The 22,210-nt window shown below is 46.9% G+C and overlaps 5 protein-coding genes across 7 annotated transcripts; 3 read left to right on the forward strand and 2 right to left on the reverse strand.

Moving 5' to 3' along the window:
• Positions 1–1,122, forward strand: FOXG_07091 (uncharacterized protein; the record flags this gene model as incomplete). The annotated part of the gene is made up of 1 exon (XM_018385722.1): positions 1–1,122. One exon carries the CDS (start codon positions 1–3, stop codon positions 1,120–1,122), a length of 1,122 nt encoding a protein of 373 aa, XP_018244387.1.
• Positions 1,123–3,528: 2,406 nt separating this feature from the next.
• FOXG_07092 (uncharacterized protein) lies at positions 3,529–4,064 on the forward strand (the record flags this gene model as incomplete). The annotated part of the gene is made up of 2 exons (XM_018385723.1): positions 3,529–3,974; positions 4,037–4,064. The coding sequence occupies 2 exons, from the start codon at positions 3,529–3,531 to the stop codon at positions 4,062–4,064; spliced, it is 474 nt and encodes a 157-aa protein (XP_018244388.1).
• Positions 4,065–12,291: 8,227 nt separating this feature from the next.
• On the reverse strand, positions 12,292–13,844 carry FOXG_19641 (uncharacterized protein). 3 transcript variants are annotated; one of them, XM_018399904.1, is made up of 3 exons: positions 13,689–13,844; positions 13,059–13,631; positions 12,292–12,967 (listed from the first exon to the last, which is right to left on the reverse strand). In XM_018399904.1, exons 2-3 carry the CDS (start codon positions 13,263–13,265, stop codon positions 12,662–12,664), a joined length of 513 nt encoding a protein of 170 aa, XP_018244391.1. In that variant the 5' UTR covers positions 13,266–13,631; positions 13,689–13,844; the 3' UTR covers positions 12,292–12,661. The 3 variants fall into 3 exon arrangements, with proteins under 3 accessions (XP_018244391.1, XP_018244389.1, XP_018244390.1); XM_018399902.1 differs by having other exon boundaries at positions 13,059–13,251; positions 13,425–13,844; XM_018399903.1 differs by having other exon boundaries at positions 13,059–13,844.
• An 876-nt stretch (positions 13,845–14,720) lies between these two features.
• Positions 14,721–17,885, forward strand: FOXG_07093 (uncharacterized protein). Its single transcript, XM_018385724.1, has 5 exons — positions 14,721–14,998; positions 15,087–15,750; positions 15,801–16,108; positions 16,168–16,515; positions 16,577–17,885. The coding sequence occupies exons 2-5, from the start codon at positions 15,292–15,294 to the stop codon at positions 17,202–17,204; spliced, it is 1,743 nt and encodes a 580-aa protein (XP_018244392.1). The 5' UTR covers positions 14,721–14,998; positions 15,087–15,291; the 3' UTR covers positions 17,205–17,885.
• Positions 17,886–18,181: 296 nt separating this feature from the next.
• On the reverse strand, positions 18,182–19,279 carry FOXG_07094 (uncharacterized protein; the record flags this gene model as incomplete). The annotated part of the gene is made up of 3 exons (XM_018385725.1): positions 18,182–18,646; positions 18,725–18,914; positions 18,996–19,279. 3 exons carry the CDS (start codon positions 19,277–19,279, stop codon positions 18,182–18,184), a joined length of 939 nt encoding a protein of 312 aa, XP_018244393.1.
• Positions 19,280–22,210: the final 2,931 nt, after the last annotated feature.

Here is a 22,210-nt window from a genome sequence, read left to right on the forward strand (position 1 = left end):
ATGCAAGAGTGCATCACTGAGGGCAGCATTGTGGGTATTAATATCACCGATTTCCGAAGCGATGCCATTATTGTCTCCAACAATTCACTGAGAACCATCGTACTTCCTGAGTTGTCGGCATCTAAAGCGAGGTTGTGGGTAAATAAAGATTGGTCGACAAAAAAGAGGTCTGAGCAGCGAGGGAAAAACGATCAGTTTTTAGACTACCTTTCTTGGCTTTGGTATGCCTGTGTCAAGCACATCGTCGCCGAGATCTCCGCTTCAAAGACACATCCAAGCGAAGGCCTTCCACGAGTATGGTGGATAGGCTCCGGTCTGGCGAGCTCGATGCTCTTCCACGCTGCAGGGGTACATACAAGAGGATCAACGGAGAACGCCTATTGCAGGCTGATATCTTCCTACACACCATCGATCAAGGAACTTGCCTATGCACAGAATCAGGCGAAGCGCGCCCAGGAAGTCTTGATGGCACAAGATACAAACACAATGCTTATTGCAGCCATGCCAACATCACCAAAAGGATCAGGCGACGAGAAAGCGCCGAAAGAGCTTCCTAGAGTAGAAGAAGAGATGCGGGAGATTCTTACCTTGACTCGCTCTCATATGCGTACTACAGTTTATACACACCCCAGCACAAATCAAGTCTTAGAGGCCCTCAAAACCTGCCGTATCGCACACTTCGCATGCCACGGAACATCAGACTATTCAGACCCTTCCAACAGTGGTCTGATTTTGCAGAAGAGTACCGGACTTGACGAGCGCTTGGTACAAGACCGACTCACAATCCAACGAGTTTCGGACCTACGGCTTAGATACGCGCAGATTGCCTACCTCTCGGCGTGCTCTACAGCGGGGAACAAGGCGGCGCGATCGGATGGAGTGATACACGTCGTGAGCGGGTTCCAGGTGGCAGGGTTTCCTCATGTTGTGGGGTGCCTGTGGCCCGCTGGGGACTTGGAGTGTGTTAAGGTAGCGAAGCGGTTCTACTCTTTGGTATTGCAGCGGAACCAGTCGGCTATCAACGAGGCGGCGTCGGCGCTGCAGGAGGCGGTGATGGCCGTACGTGCAGAGGATCTCAGTATGCCGCTGAACTGGGCACAGTTTGTACATTACGGGGTATAAGTTGGCGCGCGTATGTAGCCCTGTGCTTAATATAAAGTTCTGATCTAATAGTAGCTTTTGACTCCTTCATGATCACCATTTAACGTTCGTGATTATCTCCTAAGAGCTGTTAGATTGGTGGCTGGGGTCGAGACAATACTTGGAAGAGCACTAGAGGCAACACCGGGCATCGGCAAGGAGAGGTTCAGCGTGGAAGGCATTGTATGGGACGGTGGGAGATAATAAATCCTGTGAGAAAGACATGGTTAGAGGTATATATAATAAAGATGGACTACAAAACAATACCTTGGTGTGGATGCTAGTAGTAATAGGCAGGGAAGGAGATGAGAACTGAGTTAATTCCTTGCGAAGGTTTCTAAGTAGATATATATGAAACAGAGTGAACTATATATTTAATGTGGTGGCAAGTAGACTGCAGGCAGGCAGTAGTAGGCAGTAGCAGGCAGCATGTTTCGTAGCATGAACTCACGTGGGGGGTCACCATCCCTTGAGCTGCGGAAAACCTTCCGCCGGGTCACGGCCGGGGGGTTCAGCTAATTAAAATGCATCTGATCGAAGATATTGTTAGATTGGCGAGTCATCACAGATTGGATGCTTGGCCTGCGACGACCCAGTGCCCTTATTATAACAACCAAAAAGGATAGAGGTGAAGCTCTCCCACCCATCCTCCGTCGAATTCATGCCATCATCTCTGCCGCTTTCATCGTTCAAGGGAAAGAGGCGAATAGGGCAGATTGTCACAGAACGTACGGATGTTGCGATGTCAGAATGTTTGGACATTTCCTCGAATTTGTCGATACCTTTTTTATCGAGATGAACAAGATGATCGCGAAAGAGTAGAGGGATTCCCAGTGCTCCCAGGGTCTTACAAGTTTCCCGAATAGTGCGCAAGTCTTTGAATTCTAGCATCTTTAATGTCATCCATACTATGGCGAAAAGTAGGGAAGACTGAGTGAGTCTGAGACCTGGCAATACGCGGCTCTGAGGTTCTCCACTACCGATGTGGGGATTGAGGCTGTTTCCATTGAGCTCCGAAAGGAAGGAAATATGGGTAAGGGAAAAAACAAAAAAAAAAAAAAAAAAAGCACGCTGGAGTATGGTTCTCGGAGTCCTTACAAGGGATAATGAACTTGGAAGATAACAAGGGGTAAGAAGTAAGGCCCGGACTTATTATTAACCGAATGGCGGGGTTTTCTGGTGGTTAGATTGGCGACTGGGAATTGATACGCGAGTAGGGTTAATATCCAATTAAAATAGGGTTAATTTTCACACTTGAGGATCAATCTAGTCCCCAGGAGCTTCTTTTTTCTGTTCTGTCCTTTTTGGTGTTTTCCCCGCTACCCGGTATTGATATATCCGGGGACCCACAAAATACATGTTTCTTTTATCGAGGCGCTATCACTAATCCAACAGGAATGGGCTCCACCTCCCTTATTGCAATATTATTCTTGTATCCAAAAGAGGGGTGAAACCCCTCTTTTACAGACTGATCAAAGGAATCAAGTCGACGATCAATAACATCACAACATTCTGGTCCACATTTGGATACACTCACCCCATCGTATTCGTGCGTATCTAACAACAACTAAAAGGACAGAACAGAGACAGAAGAAGAAGGACAGGCTCCTAGGGACGAGATTGATCCTTAAGTGTGAAAATTAACCACGTACCCCGCAGGTACTAGCGTAGTTAGTAAGCAAAGTGGGGTGAGTGACCTGTTGATGCATAGTGTCGCTCAAAGAGATACTTATGCGGAGAGCCGATTTAACCTCTGTTAGGTTAAATATAGCGCTCATTATTAATTTAGTGCCACTGTATTAAATGCTGCGCCTAAGCATTAGATCTCCAGAGTGGGGTTCATGCGGCCATAAATACGAATGGAGAAGTCGGGTAGGTAAAGTAAGCTTAGAAGATAATGGAAATCCAAAAGAGGCAAGTCTATTGCAATGAATCATTTTGCATACAACTATATCTACATGAAACACGGCCACTTATTGGGGTCTGTCGCCACATTATACTCTATTGAGGTTAGTTTAATATTATGCTGATTGCTTATGTTGCTGCGGGCTATGCATGGTTATTTGAGGACTATGGGTCCACCAGATATACAATTTGCCTACCTTCTTGAGACTGTTTCCCTTCATATTCTGTGGTCCGACAGGTCCTCGTATTCCGTATCCCGTCGTGTGTGGCATTGAAGCAAACTTGGCAAGCGGTATCCTCACTCTGGTCTATAGCAAGACAAAGTCAAAGCGTTGGAAGCCGAGTTGAGTTGAGATTTGGATTATAAAAGCGCAAGCCTCTTCCTAAGATATTCGTACCCTTACCCTCCTCACTACTACCAACCTTCTGATATATCTTACAACGACAGCTACCCGATAAACACCCTACCAAAGAGCCTTAAACATGCAAATTTCTTACGTCCTTCCGATCCTGTCGGCTACAGCCGCTTCTCTCGCTACTCCTGTCGAAAATGCCAAGCAGGCCGAGTTTGAAGCTATTGCCGCCAAGTACGATATTGAGCTTACCGAAGCCGGCGCTAGCAACTTTACAGCTGTTGCAGCTGTGAATTGCTATAGCAGCGGAGAGACCTGGGGCAGTAAAAGGGACTATGCACTAGACCGCGCTGGCCGCTGGTGTAGCGGTAATGGCGGCGCTGAATTTTACCGCAAGGGGCAGAATAAGAACGGCTGTTATAACCTTGAATCCAAGAAGAAAGTCAACTTTCAGATCCAGAACCTGCAGGACAGAGATATTAGTCTTTCTTCAGAGGCTTGCTTCAGGTTCCTCCGCGGCGTTATTAATGCTTGTTCTCATGGAGGGAGAAACTACAATGGTGCCTGGACCTGGCGGTATGTTTCCATCAAGCTTTATCAATCTAATCAAGTACATGTCGCTAATATATTGCATACAGGGCTGATCCTAATTCTGGTTCTTGCTAAGTACCAGCAATAATACAACAGATGCCCAGTTAGATGAGGCTAAGAAGAATGTAGGAAAGTGATATTTGAAAGTCATTGGGGATAGTGCCTCTTACAACTAAGTGTTTAGAGCATTCAACATGCTTTTATACGCTAAAAATAGCTCTACATTACTACTCGTTGAATTATATAAATGGAATGTACATTTTATAACATACTACGGCTCTGGCCGTCTGTGTAGCAAGCGAAGATGCCCGCAGGTTTACCCGTTATGATGGTCTTGGCTGCAGTTTAAATGCCAGGGTAATGGTACATGATAGCATCAAGGTCACAAGACAGCTTGTTGGTGCGTTCGAAGGAGACTTCGGAGTTGCAATTGGTCAGGTTTTTGCACACAACGAACCATGCTTCTGACTTAGAGACGTTTAAGTTAATAAGTTAAGCTCTCTAACTTAGTCTAATTATATATATATATATATATATATATATAAATGCATCCTTAACCCTAATATGGCTACCTCGTAAAACGTTCACTTGCGCTTGGATCGAGGGAGAGTCAGGAAAAAACCTTGGTGCAAAGTACAATCAATGAAACAATATCTGCCTGGCCGCCTAACCTAGTGCAGAGGGCAGTGCCAGAGGTGTAGAAATGCCAACCGGCCTTGTGTTTGATTAGAACAAATACTGAGATTACGTGACAGGTACGGTTCTTAGTAATAACGAATACGATCGCAACATCTCGAAATAACGTGCGAGACTAGTGGTAATGAGCATCCGAAACATACGTTGGAGGGCTCTCATCCGAGCTTGAGGCTCACTTTTGTCAGATTAGTGTAGACTGCGACTCATTAGATATTTATCTACGTAGGTGGTAATATTATTCCCAAGAATAACCTATTAATATATTTTATACTATTTACTATACCATGCGATACCCCTCCACCGATAAGACCCATGTACCAATAATTAAGCAAAAAGAAAGTTCCCCCATACAAAATGCATTTTTTCAACCTCATGAAAAAGAACTTAATAAAATTTGCAAAAATAAACCTATTTCCAGTGTTCAAGTTAGACTTCAATATATTTTAATATTTTCTTGGCTTTTTAGCCTCACGGCCCGTATGAGAGCGTACAGCGGGTGACTCCTCCGCCTCCGAGTATGAGCTTTCTTCCTCTTCCATACATGCGTATTGTAGTGTTGTTATATGAGTACAACTGTTGTATTGTTGTACAACACTACTTTTGTTGAAGCTGTACAACCCTACCGGACTTCCCAAACAACTGTTGTACAACAATAAGGCGCTCCATATAATTGGTCAAGTTGGTAGTGTTAGCTGATCAGATATTGGTTTTATCGTATACACCAGAAACGTGACGTGTCACGATGGCCTTGTTACGTCGTGAAGCTATCCGCCACCGGCTGAGTAGTAAGCGACCTCACTGATGGCTACGACCCTTGGCACACTTATGGCTCTTAGACGCCCACCGTTAGCAGACAGACATATAAGTTTGTGTTCTCTTTACTCCTCGGATAAGCTCTGTCACGGCCAAGGATAACTGTCGTGAATAATTTCACGGACAGCACGAACGCCACATCACAACTAGCGCAAGGCAGCATACGGCTGCCTAAAGACCATCAATGCTGCTTATGACGAAACATAGCTATAAGAAGCCCAGCTCCCAGTCCCTCATTAGATAGAAATTAAGAGGTTTCTTCGATTCGATATTTTCCACATGCGAGTGATGACTTTTTCAATCAATGCTATGGCCGAGCTGCCCTGTCTCTATTGTTTTGATACTGCGAATCTCATTGCAAATCCTAGACGCTTTAGGCACCATTAAGGTGCCATATACTTAAGCACTTATTCCCAGAATCTCGACTATGGCTAGCTCATCGCCTATCAGTTCAACATCTGCTCAATTAACAGCCATCGAGCGGCTGGGCTGGGACTTCTACAGCTTCTTCCGTGTTGAGTATCCTGAGAAGAACAAGACTCAAATTGGAAGGGTTCGGAAGTCTTATGGTCGAAGGGAATACGTCTGTCTTCACTGCTAAACTCGCTGGAGCAATGGATACACGAGCAATGCAATAACCCATGCTCAAAATCGACACCGGCAACTTATCCAGGCTGGTGAGACGTCTCAAAATTCACAGCAGTCGACGCAGCCATCCATAGACTCATATATAACATTCCAACCATCCGACAGTTCTCTTCGGAATGTCTTCAATGCTCAACGGTATATTGAGGCAATCGTGGGACTCCTCACGCGGCGTCGGATCCCATTCTCTTCAGTTACTTGGGATGAGATGAAGAGTCTTGCCCTGGCATGCAATCCTGCCATTGAAGACGGCCTGATTACGTCCCGTGATCAGGCTATGAATATTATAAATGCCAACTATGGGCTATATGCTTCCCAGCTTAGAGATCTCATTCAGGGTTCTCAATCGATGATCCACATCTCAACTAACCTCTGGACATCACCGCATCGCCATGCCATGCTAGCAGTGTGTGCCCAATGGGTTGATTATAACTACACACTTCGAAAAGCGCTCTTGGGACTGCCAGAATGTCCATTCAGTCATAGTGGTGAGGCCCAGGCAGCCTTGATTGTGGAAGTCCTTCGCAACTTCGATATATTGAGAATAGGCTACCATACCGGGGACAATGCAACTTCAAATAATACGTGTTTGGAGGCACTATCAGAGAAATTGAAGGCAGAGCTCCAGGTATGCTTATCCCCTAGCTAGTTGGATCCTATCTGACATAGAGTGGGTCGATTTCAACCCCAAGAGGCGTCGAATCCGGTGCATTGGTCATATCATTAACCTCTCCTTGCAATCCTTCCTTCTTGCCCGATCTAAGGAGGCTCTCACAGCAGCCCTCAATGCTACTATTAGTGATGAGAGTGTGGATATGGTCGATCACTTTGCCGCCACACTAGCAGAAACCATAACACAACAGGAAGAGCTTGTACTGCAAGGTAAAAGGCCCAAATCGACAGCTAAGGCCAGTCAGAAGACTGGAATTAATGAGGTCTATACTGGGTGGCAAGGCATTCCAGCTCTCCAGAAGCTCCATAACCTTGCTGTCTGGCTTCGTAGCTCATCGCTCCACAGTGATAGCTGGCGTGATGCTGTCGGCCTCAGCCTTGGGATTGATAATGCCACACGATGGTCCTCCTGGTATAAAGTGATCGACAATGCCATTAGGAAGAAAGTTCAGATCAATCAGTTTCTACTTGAGCATGACAGAGAGCTTGAAGATACTGTTCTCAGTGGTTCTGATTGGGATTTGCTGGCCAAAACCCATGCATTCCTTGAGCCCTTTGCATCAGCAACTCTATATGCCGAGGGAAAATGCTCTTCTGTCTCCCAGTCCCTCTTCTTGATGGATGCTCTACTCTTCCACTATGAGATTGCAAAGGTTCAGCACTCGCAGCCTGGCTGAATGGATACTCGGATGCTCCATGCCATTGAGATGGGCTGGTTCGTCTTAGACAAATACTATACTATGACTGAGGATGTCCCGGTCTATGCTGCCGCCGTACTACTTGATCCTTCTAAGCGACTAGCATATATTCAGCAAAATTGGCCCCGAGACTGGCATGAGGCAGCTATTGCTGGTACTCGGGACATCTGGATGACAGAATATCAAGGACTTGCCATCTCAAAGGAACCAGAACGTCGTCCTGCACCGCTACCCTCGAAGAGGGATGGTCAGTTATCGTTTCTTTTCAGGTCAATTGAGGTGAAGCAGAAGGCTATTTCTACAGATTCGGACAATCTGGATTCCTTTATCAACGCTTTGCCTCTTGAAATCGACTATACTCCTCTTGAGTGGTGGTCTCGTCTTGAGCAACGGGCACAGTATCCACGGCTCAGTCGGATGGCTATCGATATCCTTTCCATCCCATCTGAATCAGCTGAGCCAGAGAGAGCATTCTCAGGTGCTTGACGTACTGTTTCGTGGGACCGGCTTCGAATCACTTGCAAGAATCTTGAGAAGGTGGAATGTATCGGCAACTGGCTACGAGAAGGGCTAATTGTCCCCTCCGGAGAGGGTGGATTGGGTCTAGTATGCAACCCACTGGCTGCAGATGATGGGGCACCTATTGATGTAGGTCTACAAGATGACTAGAATGCTATAGACGAAGATATAAAGCCATGGCACCTTAATTCTACCTGTTTGGCTGTTGCACGTGACCTTATTATTGTACAACTGTTGTAAAGTTGTACAACACTACCTTTCCTCTACTAAAGTTGTACAACACTACCTCACAACATACAACTGTTGTACAACAATACGCATCTATGCGCGAAATGACAACGCAGGCCGCCCGCGGCTCATTTCTCAAAGACAACTGACTGATTCGAAATCGCAGATTCATTACACCGATCATCACAACAATCTCTTCGTTCTTCCCTCATCTGTCATACTTTTTCTTTGCCCTTTCATTGCGCGACTCATTGCTTGTATCTGCAAACCCCTCCTTCTCTCCGCTCTCGACTCGGCAGGAAAGAGTCCATTTCACGCCTATGTGGTGAGTCATGTTCAGGAGTAGCACTGTAGAATAATAACCATCGATCGGCCTATAAATTATTGACGCACTCCTAGCTTAGTTTATTCTAATTATACAAGCTAGCAACTGATTTATTAGCGGCTGATTATTTACATCTCATGCTTCAATACACATATAATACATATGTCGCTTCCTTGTCATAACCTCCAAACGAAGTATCCAAGAGAGCGTTGACAGATGAAATTACGGATCTCTCGCGGTGAGAGATCATAGAAAGGCCTCATTACGATAAATACACTTCAACATAATATAGGCTACTCAGAGAGTGATAAATTTAGAACTTCACTCCACTTTTCTTTTCCTACAGTAAGAAAAGTAGCCTCATCCCGATAGTTAAGAAGTCATCCAAGGCCAATGGATAGCCGCCTACTTGGAAGTTACACAGGCCTTGCGCCACATAAGCGTCTCGTTCTTATGGGTTACCGTAAGGTACGAGAAAGATTTACTCTATTGCAGTGCACATAAGCTGTCATGGTACGATATCTACTTATCAACATTACGTCCCTGTATCTAAAAATGTACATTCAAGGAGATCCCTCTCATGAATAATGAAAATCGGAGATAATCCAGGAATAGGCGCCAATAATACAACGTCGGTATTTTCTTTCAACCCTCAATAGTTTTCATTCAGTATTCCACATTATGATAGCAGTTATTACGTCCCAGTCTTTTAATCAACTTAGAAGAAACTATTATGGAGACATGCTTTATCTTGCTAAGATAACAGTCTTATAGTGTTCTGCTTACCAGACGACCTTGTATTGGTAACCATACCGAAGTTGTAAATTTAGCCACAAAAGGCCACCGCCACAGACTTTCGCCAACAACGGTCGCGAGGCCCGTCGCTCAGAAAGGTGGTTTGTGTGTATGAGGAAGCTAGCTAGGGCTTGAATTTAATGCCTGTGGCTAGATATATACTTGATTATGATTGGCTTGGGCTATGATCCTATCCCTTCCTTAGGTCCATATCTGCAGTGTTTGGAATCAGACTGGAATCTTGTGCATATCGGTATTCAATTTCAATTTCGTGCCTTACTAAGATCAGTATAGAATCAACACGGTTAGGTACTTAGTTACCAACAGGCAATCAGATGAGGTCGATCTCTGTCACACTGTAAATGCTCTAAGCAAGCTCTCCAACAAAGCATGCTCATTGTTATAAAACAAAAGGAAAAAAAAAGTGATCGGTTGGTGATAGATAGACAGAATAATCTTATCAAATAGCATACGAAACCTGTATACCGGATAAAGTAGGTCTACATCATGAGCGGGAACTGTTGTTTATATTGCGCAGTAGTGCTGGGTGAAAAAATATATTTTTATGAAACTTGGTTGTTCATTATTGAGCTGAGAGTCCTTCTCGGGTTTATATCTCTAGATGATTGTATCTAGAACTTTGAACTTTAAATCTAGGACTTTCAGACTAACAGTCTGAACCCTGAAGGGAAGGGGGATTCCCGGATTTTCCAACAATTCTTAGAGCAGGTCTTTATATTAAAGCCATAACATTTAATAAGGATGTCAAGAAAAAATCAAAAGACTGCAGCACCTATAAGTGTGGACTTCTATAATGTTGACACGGCCCCTTGTAATAGAAACGCTGCACCTTTCGCGTTTCTGTTACTTGGGCCTAGGTGGAAAGAAATGTCGCGCATTTCTAGAGGGGAAATTTAGGGTAAAGATACAGAAACGCTGATTGGTGCAAAAGTGGAAATGCGGCGCATTTCTGGTTTACATCCTTAAGTAGGGCACGAGGATACTTGTAAGGGTAGGCGGAGTGGTAGCGAGATACGTTAGTACCTGTTTTATTTTGGGCAATCCTCGGATGCGGAAGTTACCTGCGAGTCTGAATAATCAACGCCGACCCCCTGCAGCTTTGAAGTTAGTTGGCTATACGTAAGAGCATAGCCCAGGGACTCTTGCCGCAGCAACCAACGAGCTAGGGTACCCTTTTCACTCTCCCCAGGGGCAGTACACCATTTCTGGAAGGACAGACCCCAGCTAATGACCTGTGTGACCTGCCACGGCTTGCAGTTTTACAATACGAAAAATGTCAGCGTTGCTCGGTTGTCGACTGAATGTCAAGGCATTAGGCCCCTGCGAGATTAGATCAGCTGAAACGATTTTTGATTCAGGAAAACTCTGTCCGTCAACGTGTCTAGACCCTCAATCTAGTGACAGGATCCGAGGATCGGATCACGTTTGTCAGCTGTTATTGGTCCAAAAACTCCAAAGGGAGCCTTTCACTAACAGCATAAATCGTGTCTTGCCTTAAATTTATTGCATTTTATGTTCCAAGGCTTTTTCTAGATAAGTCATGTCATAAATAAGCTTGCCTGACGATAGAGGCTCGCCGAGCATGTATCATTGGATGAGGCGTTATCGCAGACATCCGCGCCAGTCCTATCTCGTATCCCATACTCGCCCAAGATATCATATATTGTCGCTGCTTGGTTGTCTCCGGAATGAGGTCCCCATACACGGCGTAGAGCAAGGAGTCGCGATTGGACTTGATAGGAGGCGTCGAGATAGTGGGCGTGGAGGCCAAGGAAAGCATACTGGTTTGGAGAAGTCCATAGGTCAAAGCTAAAGCTAATCCTTGTGACCGCCTTCTGCAATTGACTTGATATTACTCTCTTCTTTACCTCGAATAATTTCCGCATAATATCACGCACTGACTGCCGACTCCACGGTACCTCTTTTGCTAATAATGCATCATGTAAATCGAGCATTCGGCGCAAGTACGGATTCGATGGCGCCGTGAATGGAAGATTGGCAGTAACGATCCAGCCGACCGTCAACTCTTTCGCTTTATTGGCATTCGATCTTGCAGTAGGATACTCCAAGCAACGCCGCTTCGAGGCTAGGTGAATGTCAGTGCGAGACGAATACGAATCTTTATCTGCATTGTTATCCGCCTCGGTGATCATATGAGACCTACATCCCGTAAGACAATGGAGAAGGGATAAAGATCAGGCTCGTATAGATACCATTTACCTTCGGAGGTGCTCAATTGGCGATGTTGTATTTGTGGCGACGAATAATGAGCTTTTGCCTCGTTTATCACATTTCGAGCATACCGGTACCCAGTAGGTCTGCAACGTCCGTAAATCAGGACTGACTTCTGTAAGAAAGAAGCCATGGGCTTGGATCTAGCTCCTTCGACCTTTGCGATTCTTATTGGCAATTTATTCTTCTGGTATATATTTCTTGCAGCCGATCTGGACAGTTGGGAGGTCGGCAAGGGTCGTTCGTCCAGCTTCAGTCTTGATGGACGCAGCGTCAAGCTGCTGCTTGAGTGATTTGCGCTGGCCACTAATTCCCAGAAGTGATTCTAACGACTGTTGTTGTGCTGCCATAGCGGGTTACCGGCGAATCGCGGATTACAGATGCTTCTCGTCAGGGAGCGACGTTAATTCTGAACTAGGTGTTTCCACTACGCGAGCGAACGCAAAACACGTACTTGGGTAGGGCCTAGAGATCGGCCGACCCCGTACTATTCATCAAGTCACCAGTGACCGTGCCTATAGCACGGGGGGTACGGTGATAGGGAAAAGGGTCGGTTGACTGGGGAATAAAAATACATATATTTCCATAGCAATTAGTATGAGATAGAAGGTATCTCTGTGTCCAAACTTCTCCGCGAATATCACATGGTTTTTTAAAATCTAGATATTTTCTTTTATTAAGCTATCTCTTATTAAATAAGGTATCTTTCTTTTCCTCAGTCAACCGACCCTTTGCCTGGTCAGGCTACCCCCCGTGCCTGACCCTCTGGCACCACGGGTTGATAGGGTAAGGCAAAGGGGGGCCGGTCTCTAGGCCCTACCCAAGTAGTCCACTTTGAAGGAACAACTTCACCTATTCTAGGGTCGGCAATAGAGGCTGCGTGAACCGGCCTCAAGTACTGGGCTTTATAATTTTCTTCGGATTCCGACAGCCGGGGGACACTGAGATTGCCGGCGTGATCGTTTTCATTCCGCTCGTGAATCAAGGAGTGTATAAAAGGTTCGTCGGAGTTTGGAAGTATAAGGGCTTCAGGGGTGATTAAAGAAACTGATAGCGACATCTGGTTTCGGGTCCAGGTGAACTTGAAGAAGGAGATCGGCTGTGCTGAGTTGACGCGCGATAGCCTCGGCCTCAGCACCGGCTCGAATGCGACGGACAATCTCGTGGACTTCGGCCTCTGGCCGAGTCTGTATAGCACGATAGACAACGGCAGCAGGATGCGACACTTCAAGCGCTTCTAACCTCTCCCTAAAATTACCCTCAGATGTTTGCCGGTAAACACAATCGATGTGCTTTGCTCGACACTGAGAACATGTCGGCCGAGCACCGTTGCACTATGCAAACCATTCAACCCACGTTTATATGAACCTCCAAGAGAAGGGCTACTTCCTGAGGGCTAAGAGACAGAGTTTGGTAGTGGCATACCTTGCTTTTCCGTCGTCGACAGGACTCGCAAGCTAAAGATGTAGAAACTCTTCTTCGTGCTAAGGAAGCTGTTCGATGCCCGGCATGGGTCACTGCCGGATGAGAGCGCGGAGCTGGGAGCAAAGGTCGGAGATCAGTCCCCTGACTTGATTCCTGTGTTGACAAGGTCGAGGAATCTGAGAAATTGGAAGTTCTGTTTGCCATCATATTTGACGTTAGTGACGGGTTGCGGCATTGAAATATATGCAAGGCTACAGCCTCCAGCTATTCAACGGCTGGGCCCCAAAACATCGAAAGCGTGAGAGAATCAGAGAGAGGCTAGATAGGAAAGACGGAGATGCTGATTCAGAGCGGGGGTAAACTTGCATGAGGGGAGGTACAAGAATGTGGGCTCCCATTGGCTAACTGCTGACGGAGTTAGGGTCCGTGGTCTAATTCGTCGGACGTCTAGCAGTTATGCCCCACCTCGTTTGGCAACCGACCAACTCCTTTAGGTGGGAAATAAAAGGGCGCTAGCATGATATTGAGCAACTGACGAACTCCAGTTCACCCGCGACAAGTGGTACGATACATCTAAAAACTCGTAAATATGTAAAACCAGCCCCAGATTTTCGTTATAGATTTTGTTACTTAATAAAGTACAGTAAACGCGATGATAGCTGGTATTTGACTGGAGGCTCTGCTTTTGATGTTCTTTAGTTGACAGGGATGGCCTGCACAAAATCCCCAATCAGAGCTTCACATGAACTGCTGTAGAGAAGCATACCGGCGTAGGTTAGTTATAATATATCCAGAAGTGAATAAAAATCGCAGAAAGCCAGGATGTTATCTATTTAGATGCTCAGATATATACAGGTAACGTGGTTGATAAGCGAGTGAGTCAGACAAGCGAGTGAGTCAGCGCACTGTATAGCTAAAAATAGCCTACCCTATAGTGCCTAGCTACCTTAAATAAAATAGCTAAGAATCTAAAAAAACTGTTTTTACATAATATGTAGCTATTTATTTATAGAAATATTTTTTTTAAATTTTTAGCTATTTTATTTTATATAGAAAAGCTTATTTACACAGTGTAAGTAGTGTAAATAAGGCTTTTTTCATTTTACTTATATAATAAATTAAATACAATTCTTTAATTTAGAAAGAAGCTGTTTTAAATAGTTAAATATATAATATCTTAATTCTAGCTATTTTAGGGTTAGCTTGAATTTTATATAGGCTTTTTAAAAGTAGCTTTTAAGGTATAGGTTAAGCTGACTCACTTGCTTGTCTGACTCACTCGCTTATCAACCACGTTATTTTCATATTAATTATAGCATGCGAATTGACCGCATTGCAGTATAAACCTGGATTTACGTGTTTCATCAGCCCGTCTCCAGCAGGAGGGGGAGCTGTATGTATTCGAGGTCCTCGAATGGGCCATTACCTCGAGTATCCTTGATAAGGATCTTGTCGAAGCCCCTCGGCTTGATTGTTGAGCTCTCTTCCTCTGCTGTTGGTCGACAGCGCTGCGGCGTGAGCGCATATTGACGTCACTTCCTGCAACACCGCCCCGCTCCATTACGCTGAGAGGCTGTCGGTGTTGATGTGGGGTATCATATTCGCCAATCACGCAAATAAAGATGGCGAATCCCTGCTCGTTATTACAGTATTGAGTTGATTCACTTCTATAAAATTGTTGCATTTTTACCTAGTCCCCTACTGCTCTCAATGGTGTTACGCACTCTCAAATGCCCTCCTCCCCTCCACTACAATCTCTCGCCAACAACGGAATACCTTCGAGTGTCCCCGGATTTCGTAGACTTGTACCAGTTCCAGTTTCGACTTCTGAGAGCACCAGCTCTGGCTCCGACCAGGGACCATCTCTACTATCCCATCTCCGTCCTCGAGCCAACCTGACAAAGATCGCCTGTGAATCGTGTCGGAAACGAAAGGTCAAGGCACGTGCAGAGTTTCACATTTTCATGTTTCTTCTAGATAGAAATCTGACAAGTTCGGCGCCGCTAACTCGCCATCTCTCCCACGCAGTGCTGTGGCGAACGTCCGAAATGCAGGGGTTGCATCAACAGGGGTGTCCAAGGCTGCAAGCTGGGACCTAAAGCGGAAGTACGATGAGATACGAGAAAAATCCAATATCTATGAACAACTCTGCTACCTCTTGACGTATCTGCCGGAGCGAGAGGTCCAGGGCATCCTCCGCAGACTTCGCGAGGGCGCCGATGTTGCCACAACCATGCGGCAGGTGAAAGACGGCGACCTTCCGCTACAACCAGCATGGGCACCAGGGACACGCCTTCATTATGAGTTTCCTTATTCCACTTCCATGCCTGCTGCTCTGTTATCACCGGACAACCCGTATCTCGGCTCCACAGTATTCGAAATTACGTCTCACGCTCTGCCGCAGTCAGCAGAGCAAACGGAGGCTTGGGCAAGCCAGCCTGAGACCATCTACATGACGCCGTATAACATAGCAGAACTGATGGACCCTTACATACCGAACATCCAAATTTCCAGGTGGACATCAGTTGAGACAGACGATGAGTTGCTGCGAGCACTCTTGCGAGCATACTTTCTCTATGACTATGCAAATTACACTTGTTTTCAGAAAGACATCTTCCTCCAGGCCATGAGAGACAGCGATACTCGATTTTGTTCTCCCTTACTTGTCAACGCTGTCCTAGCTGAGGCATGCGTAGGTCACGAGAACGCAATAACACGTAGATTTGCTAATCCGTTACTCAGCATAGTTATCGTAAAGCCACTCACCGTGCCCAGTACTGGAGACCAGAAACTCTGGGCTACAGGTTCCTCGCAGAGGCGAAACGACTCTGGGCGCTAGAGAGCGGTAAGTGCAAGCTCACTACTCTACACGCCGCAATGGTGTTGCATGTCATCTATACCATGAATGGGATGGATCAGGTCGGCATATCTTATCTGCTTCAGTCGGTTCAATTGGCGCAGAGCCTGAAGCTTTTTGCACCGGAGCAAACGGAAGGGAGAACGAAGACTGCCCGTGTATTTACTGCTTGGGCCCTGTATCGCTGGCAATCGTGGGTCTTCTTACTCTATGTTCTACACAATCTGGGAAAGGCTGATGAATAGGCGATAGATTGCAGGCCTTCCACAATATGAGGGCTTCCCTGATCAGAGGACCTCCAGCGACGCCTATGCCAGACCTAGACGAGGAACCGTCGTGGTATGGGGAACTCTGGTTAAGATACCCGCCCAGTTCGACACTGGTACCAATGCACTTTGGATATGTCTATCGAGCTCAAACGGAACTACGCCGTATTTCAAATGGCATTACCTGTATTATGTTTACGGGCCAAAAAACAGCTCGGAGTTTGCCATCAAGCGAACTTGATCGTTTACAAAAGGTACTCGACGACTGGTACATTGCTCTCCCAGAACCCATCAAGTCGCACAAGGCAGTGCTACCGTGCCAGCTCATAATGCAGTAAGTTCCAAAACAGCAATAAGACTATATTGCGCGGGCCTCGAGGTTGACATATAGGCAGCATGGAGTACTGCGTCCTGCTCTTTAAAGTCGCTCAAATGGTGCAAGAAGGGATGAAGCCGCCACGCCTATCGACAGGTGTTAAAGCACTTAATAATAACACTCAACATTCTAGAGCTGTTGCATACGCTTTAAGATGCCTCGAAACTGTACTTCGTCTCTACTACCTACGCCACAGCTTCGAGCACGGCGACACATACCTGACCTATTTCCTCTCCATCCTAGCAAATACGACCATCGAGAACATGAATAGGGACTCAGTATCCCCGGATGATACGGAAACTCTTAAAATCCTACGTGCAACGCTTCTCCTCGCTGTTAAAGGCCTCTACGACCAAGGCCAGCACGTATACGTCTCGTCCGCCATGTGCCGGCTGATAAGGGACCGCATGACGAAGGAAGACATGGACGCGCTGAGGCGACACACGACGTGGAAGGACGATCAACCGCTGGTCCCACAATATGTTAGATCGACGTTTCCGGTGACAATTGTGATGCTGGAAGAGGATTGGCAGATGGAGACAGTGGAGAATCTGGCCAAGAAGTATGATCAGTTGGCACTCGAGGCGAATGAGGGTGAAAGTAGTATGGTCATCACGCCGGATGGGAAGTCTGAACAGACTGGATGAAAGCTATTGATCGACGGACTTGTCCTCCCAGTCAATAAACGCCCATCTGCGAGACAAACAGCAACAGGAAACGAGGATCGACATCAAAACCGGAGGGTAACCTCCGGCGTTCCAGCCACGTAGTCTTTATTAGATATCGCCCCTCTGGACCGGACCTCTCTTGAACAACACGATCTCGCCCCAGGGGGCAACACTACTTCACTCGGCGGAGCAAAATCAAATCAGGGTCACTTATGATATCTTTCTCGTCATGTGGAAAGCCTTAGCACGCCTGCAATCCCATCCAGGCTGCTTATGTCAAGTAAATACCGGCCACTGGTTCCTAATACTATACCAGAATCGAGTTTAACGGAGGATATCTCTTGCTCCTAGTCTCAGTCTTCGCTTTCAGGCCACATCAAGATCCCCCGAGCGGGAACTCGTACGGCCTGCGAATCGTATCGAAAGAAGAAGATGCGAGTAAGACCTCCCTGAATGCGGTTATTGATTTTATATAAGAATTATGTAGCCTAAGATAAGTGCAGTGCAATGGCGGCAAGCCTATATAAGCGCTGTATTAAAACTACTATAGATTGCATCTACTGTACCGATAAGTAGGAAAAGAGCATACTAGCCCTGGAAGGGCGCAATAGCGAGTTGATGACCGAGTTAGAATAGCTATGTAATTTACCTATTGAGACGTCGTAACATAGACCTACGCTAGTACCATACACGCCAACTGAAGTCCCCAATTGGACGCTCCATTTCTTTACGTACAGTAAGTGAAAGGGCGACTAGTGCTGCCTTGGAGCTTCTGGAGCTGGTTACCAATCAACCCAATCCAGTCCAATCCTTCGAGAAACCCAAATTTAGTCCAGCCAGTCCAATCCATATTGCCTCCAATCCAATTAGATTACTGACTGAGAAGCAATAATCAAACTCATAATCATTGAACAAGGGGCCAGTGTAAAGACAAGGCAGGACCAGCTGTTAAAGTACTACTTAGTCGCCTCGGAAGTGACAGCAGATGCCTTCATGAATTCCTTGAACATACCCATTAATGAATCCATCTTATTATCCATCTTCGTAGTCATATCCTTCATATCCTTCAGCTGGCTTTCTAGGCTCTCGACCCTGTCCTCCAGCTTCTGGAGCATTCGAGTGCTGCGCTCCTCCTTGAGCTCCTCCTTGGGTGTCCCCTCGGTGGCGAGAGTAGAGGTGGCCTCCTCAGCCTTGGCCTCCTCCTTGGGAGGAGGAGGCTTGAAGCTCTCAATGGTCTTCTTATAAGCCTCAGACTCGGTGACGGTGTTAGCGAGCTCCTTGGCCTCAGCGATCTTGAGTTTCAGCTGGGCGACCCAGTTGTCACGTTCAGCAGTGTTGGCAGCCTTGAAGCTGTGCTTGTTGCCCTTGGAGGTGAAATGGAACTTATGGGAGGCATCTATCTCGGGCTCAGTGGCATCGGCCTGTGGGGCACGTCGTTAGAATAAACTATGCACTCTGCAGATGATTTTCTTTTGTGGATCCGCGGGAGCTTAGCTTACCAGGCTGATGATGCCGGATGGGTTCATTTTGTCGCCGAAGAAGAGGAGACCCTGACCGGTGTGAGAGGCCCAGGCGATGTTGCTGTGGGCAGTCTCGGCCGACTTCTCGGTCTTAAGGTACTGTGTGAGCGCTTTGGGCTCGAAGGCGTCGGTGCCGAAGAAGAAGAACTCCTTGCTGGCAATCAGGCTCCTGTGGGGGAATCAAGGTCAGCAAACGGGACATGTGCATCGTGATGCGACATCGCGGCGTGACGCACGTGCAAGGGCTTACCTGGGGAAGCTGAAGTCCTGAGCCTTGTGGCCCAGATGCCCCTCCTCAATGGGCTTGACCTCCTTGTTCTCAGTCTTGGACTCCTCAGTCTCAGCAGGCTTGTCCTTCTCGGCGGGCTTGTCCTCGGTGGCAAGAGCCTCAGTGGCAAGAGCCTCAGTGGCAAGAGCCTCAGTGGCAAGAGCCTCAGTGGCAAGAGCCTCAGTGGGGGTCTCGCTGGCGGGAGCGGGAGTGGTCTCGGGCTTGATCTCCTGAGGGACCTCGACGTTCTTCTGTTCCTCGGCCATTTTGAATAGAGTTGTAGTGAGAGTAGGTTTTTTTGTCACAAACAAATGCGGAGGTATAATAAAGGAAAAAGATCCTAATAGATCCAGGCACAGAAAAAGCGTTGGATGTTTGAGTGTGGTCTTGGGACAGAGTGGCGAGGAAGAAAGAGTAGGGAAAGGCTGCTGGAGGACGGGGACGCGGGGGGTTACGAATGACCAAAACATCACAAAAGTAGCTCAGCATGGATACAGACTTTCCACCAGCTCAACCTACAACAGATCTTGGTCCCATGCTGGTTCCCGGTGATCATCGCCACACTACACCCTTGTCTGCACCGACGACTCGAATGCTGAATAGAAGGTGGACTTCTTGTGACAATCGGCAAAGAAGTTGCCCCAACAGAGGGGCATCCGGAATGCGTATCCAGCCGCTTCTAGCAGATAAACAAGCAAGCAGGCTCATGTCGATTGATAGCAGAGAAGTCAAAATTACATCGCGACAAGCAAAAGGGATGGTTTCGACGTCATAAATGGATGACTTTCTGCGGGGTATTCTACTACTTGTCGCACCACCCGATATCTATTGCTCTGACTATCTTCAGATGACAAGAGTTCTCGATTATCGATGATGGGAAGCGGCGTCATTAGGCGTCATTAGGCGTCATTACAGATCTGTGGGAAGGTTCCTGCTCAAAGGCAATGTTTTTGCTTCTGGGAGGGAGAGAAGGGAGTGGATTAGTACGTAGCCTAGCCACAGTATTGGCTTCTCTAAAATGATAATTGATTTCTTTTCAATTCCAACGATGTCGTCCCAGCCGGGGTGAATATTCAGCCTTGCAGGACAGATGGCTACGGCTCAAAGGGGCTGGCTCCAAGCGGATAGGAGCAGCTCAATGTATATCGTTTTGGGAGAAAAGTGGGGTTGTTCAAATATCCAATAGATCCGAATCGATCATTTTTGTATCCAAATCGAATCAAATTAGAGACTCGATTTGATATGATTTGTTTGTTTGCAAGCCTGAGCTTGATTTTGAGGAAGCAAGCCTCTTCTGGGTCTCAACTGCCTTATTCGATGACCTCCCAATAGTGCCAGTACTTATGGCTCGATATGGGATGGCAATAAGCTTCATGGCTCTGATGTGATCCATGTGATCAATCCACACCCTCAGCAGTCATCGGTGGTGTAGGGAACAAGTCGCCGCTTGAGGCGTCATCGTGACGTATCTACCTCGTACCCCTCCGCTCATTTTCCTTTACAGACTTGTATGTGTTGTATCGTGTCGTCGACGGGGGGTTGTTGGCGCCAGCAGCCCTCTGGCTCGGATGCATGACGATGAACCAAGCTTCTCGAGTAGCACCGGTGGCAATGCGTAAGGTACGGCCGCTTAGGTCAAAATCGATGCCCTGCACGTGCTTTGCGTTATACGGGGCACTCCAATGGCGAAACGATATCGTGATATATTGTCAAAAAAGTGACTGGGCCTGCAGATCGGCCGGCGCGGTAGACCGACGATGCTAACGAAATCGAGTCGAAAGACGGGGTAATAATCGTCTTCCTCGCTTGCCGGCTTTGAGCCTGTCTTCTTGCTCGCTAGTCTCGGCGCTGTAGGAGGTCAAGAGCACGTGCCCTAGACGATATGTGAAGGTCTTAATCGGCCTCTTCAGAGGATTCATCGTCTCAATGGCCATCCTCGTCGAGTGCTATGAAGCAACCATTGTTTTCGCCTTCATCTGTGTTGTAGGCGCACTCATCACTTCGAACTACCCTTTGTGGAGGCTCTGTCTTTGATAGAAAACATCGCAGAAGCGGATCGGCTTGATCGCTTCCAGCCGTGGCTGTAGCTTTGACATGCAGATGACTACGAAGAGCGAATTGGCCCTCGTTGTTGTCAAAAGCCTTGTCCATCCATTGGATTTGTTCCCGAGTTCGTTCACAAAGATCGGGGACGGATTCAACGACATTAAGCAACCACATCATGTTATGTCGGGTAGGTAGCAGTAATGTCGATCAAAAGTGCTTGGTCCCTTCGTACTCCTCCAATATGATGCCGGCTGAAATGGGCAGAAGTAAGAAATACTCTCTTCCGCGTTCCCGGTCCTCCCAATGTGGCAGGTGCCATGGGAGCAGATAGGGTCGTCCATGTTCTGCATACCATCGTGGACCGACAAGTTTCGAGAAGTGCTCGACAGACGAGCATATCAAACTCCGCTGTGCTAGTCCGGTATTACACAAGCGATCCGTCTCGTACATGCATTTCCACCATAATCTACAAAGCACGCTTTCCAAGGAGTGGAAGTACCCCTCTGTCATATCCTCGGACTTCGTGTCTGGCGCGATGTCTGGGTGTCGGGTATTATGATCACGGACCCATTGCCATGGAATACGGGCGTTATCTTCAGGTGGAGAGAAGTATGGCGCCCAAAATTGGATCTTGAAGAATGTTGGTTTTCCATGGTACCAAGACTTGTCGTGTTGATAGGTGCCGACCTCGTTTTTCTGACTACTGTTGAGTGCAACCATGATATAATCTCCAACTACATGACGAAACCGACAATCGAACGGCCCTGCATATTGCTGAACTGTCTCCCAAGACTCTTTGAACGCCCGGTAGAGTCTGAAGAAGTAAAGATGATTCCACGACGGTGGGCTGGGTCGGTGGAAAAGATGACGGAACACGAAAGACGACCACCCATCATGAGGTGGCAAGTACTTTCGTGTAGTTATCCAGCAGGGTAACTCTTGAGGTAACTTATCTGGGTCGGTATCTGAGTAGAGTTTAGCATAGAGAGCCCATAGGTATCTAAAGTCGGTCAATTTCGTTTACCTACCTCAGGTCGGCTCTCTATTCTGTCGCAAGGATACTCTCGGGGGTTAGCAGGGATTGTGTTGGTACTGACCACCATGATGTGATTGGCCCGCTGTAGGGTTCTCAATTGCCACGGGTGGTATAA

Source organism: Fusarium oxysporum, chromosome 6 (assembly GCF_000149955.1).
Source record: "Fusarium oxysporum f. sp. lycopersici 4287 chromosome 6, whole genome shotgun sequence".
In the NCBI taxonomy this organism is placed as follows: Eukaryota; Fungi; Ascomycota; class Sordariomycetes; order Hypocreales; family Nectriaceae; genus Fusarium; species Fusarium oxysporum.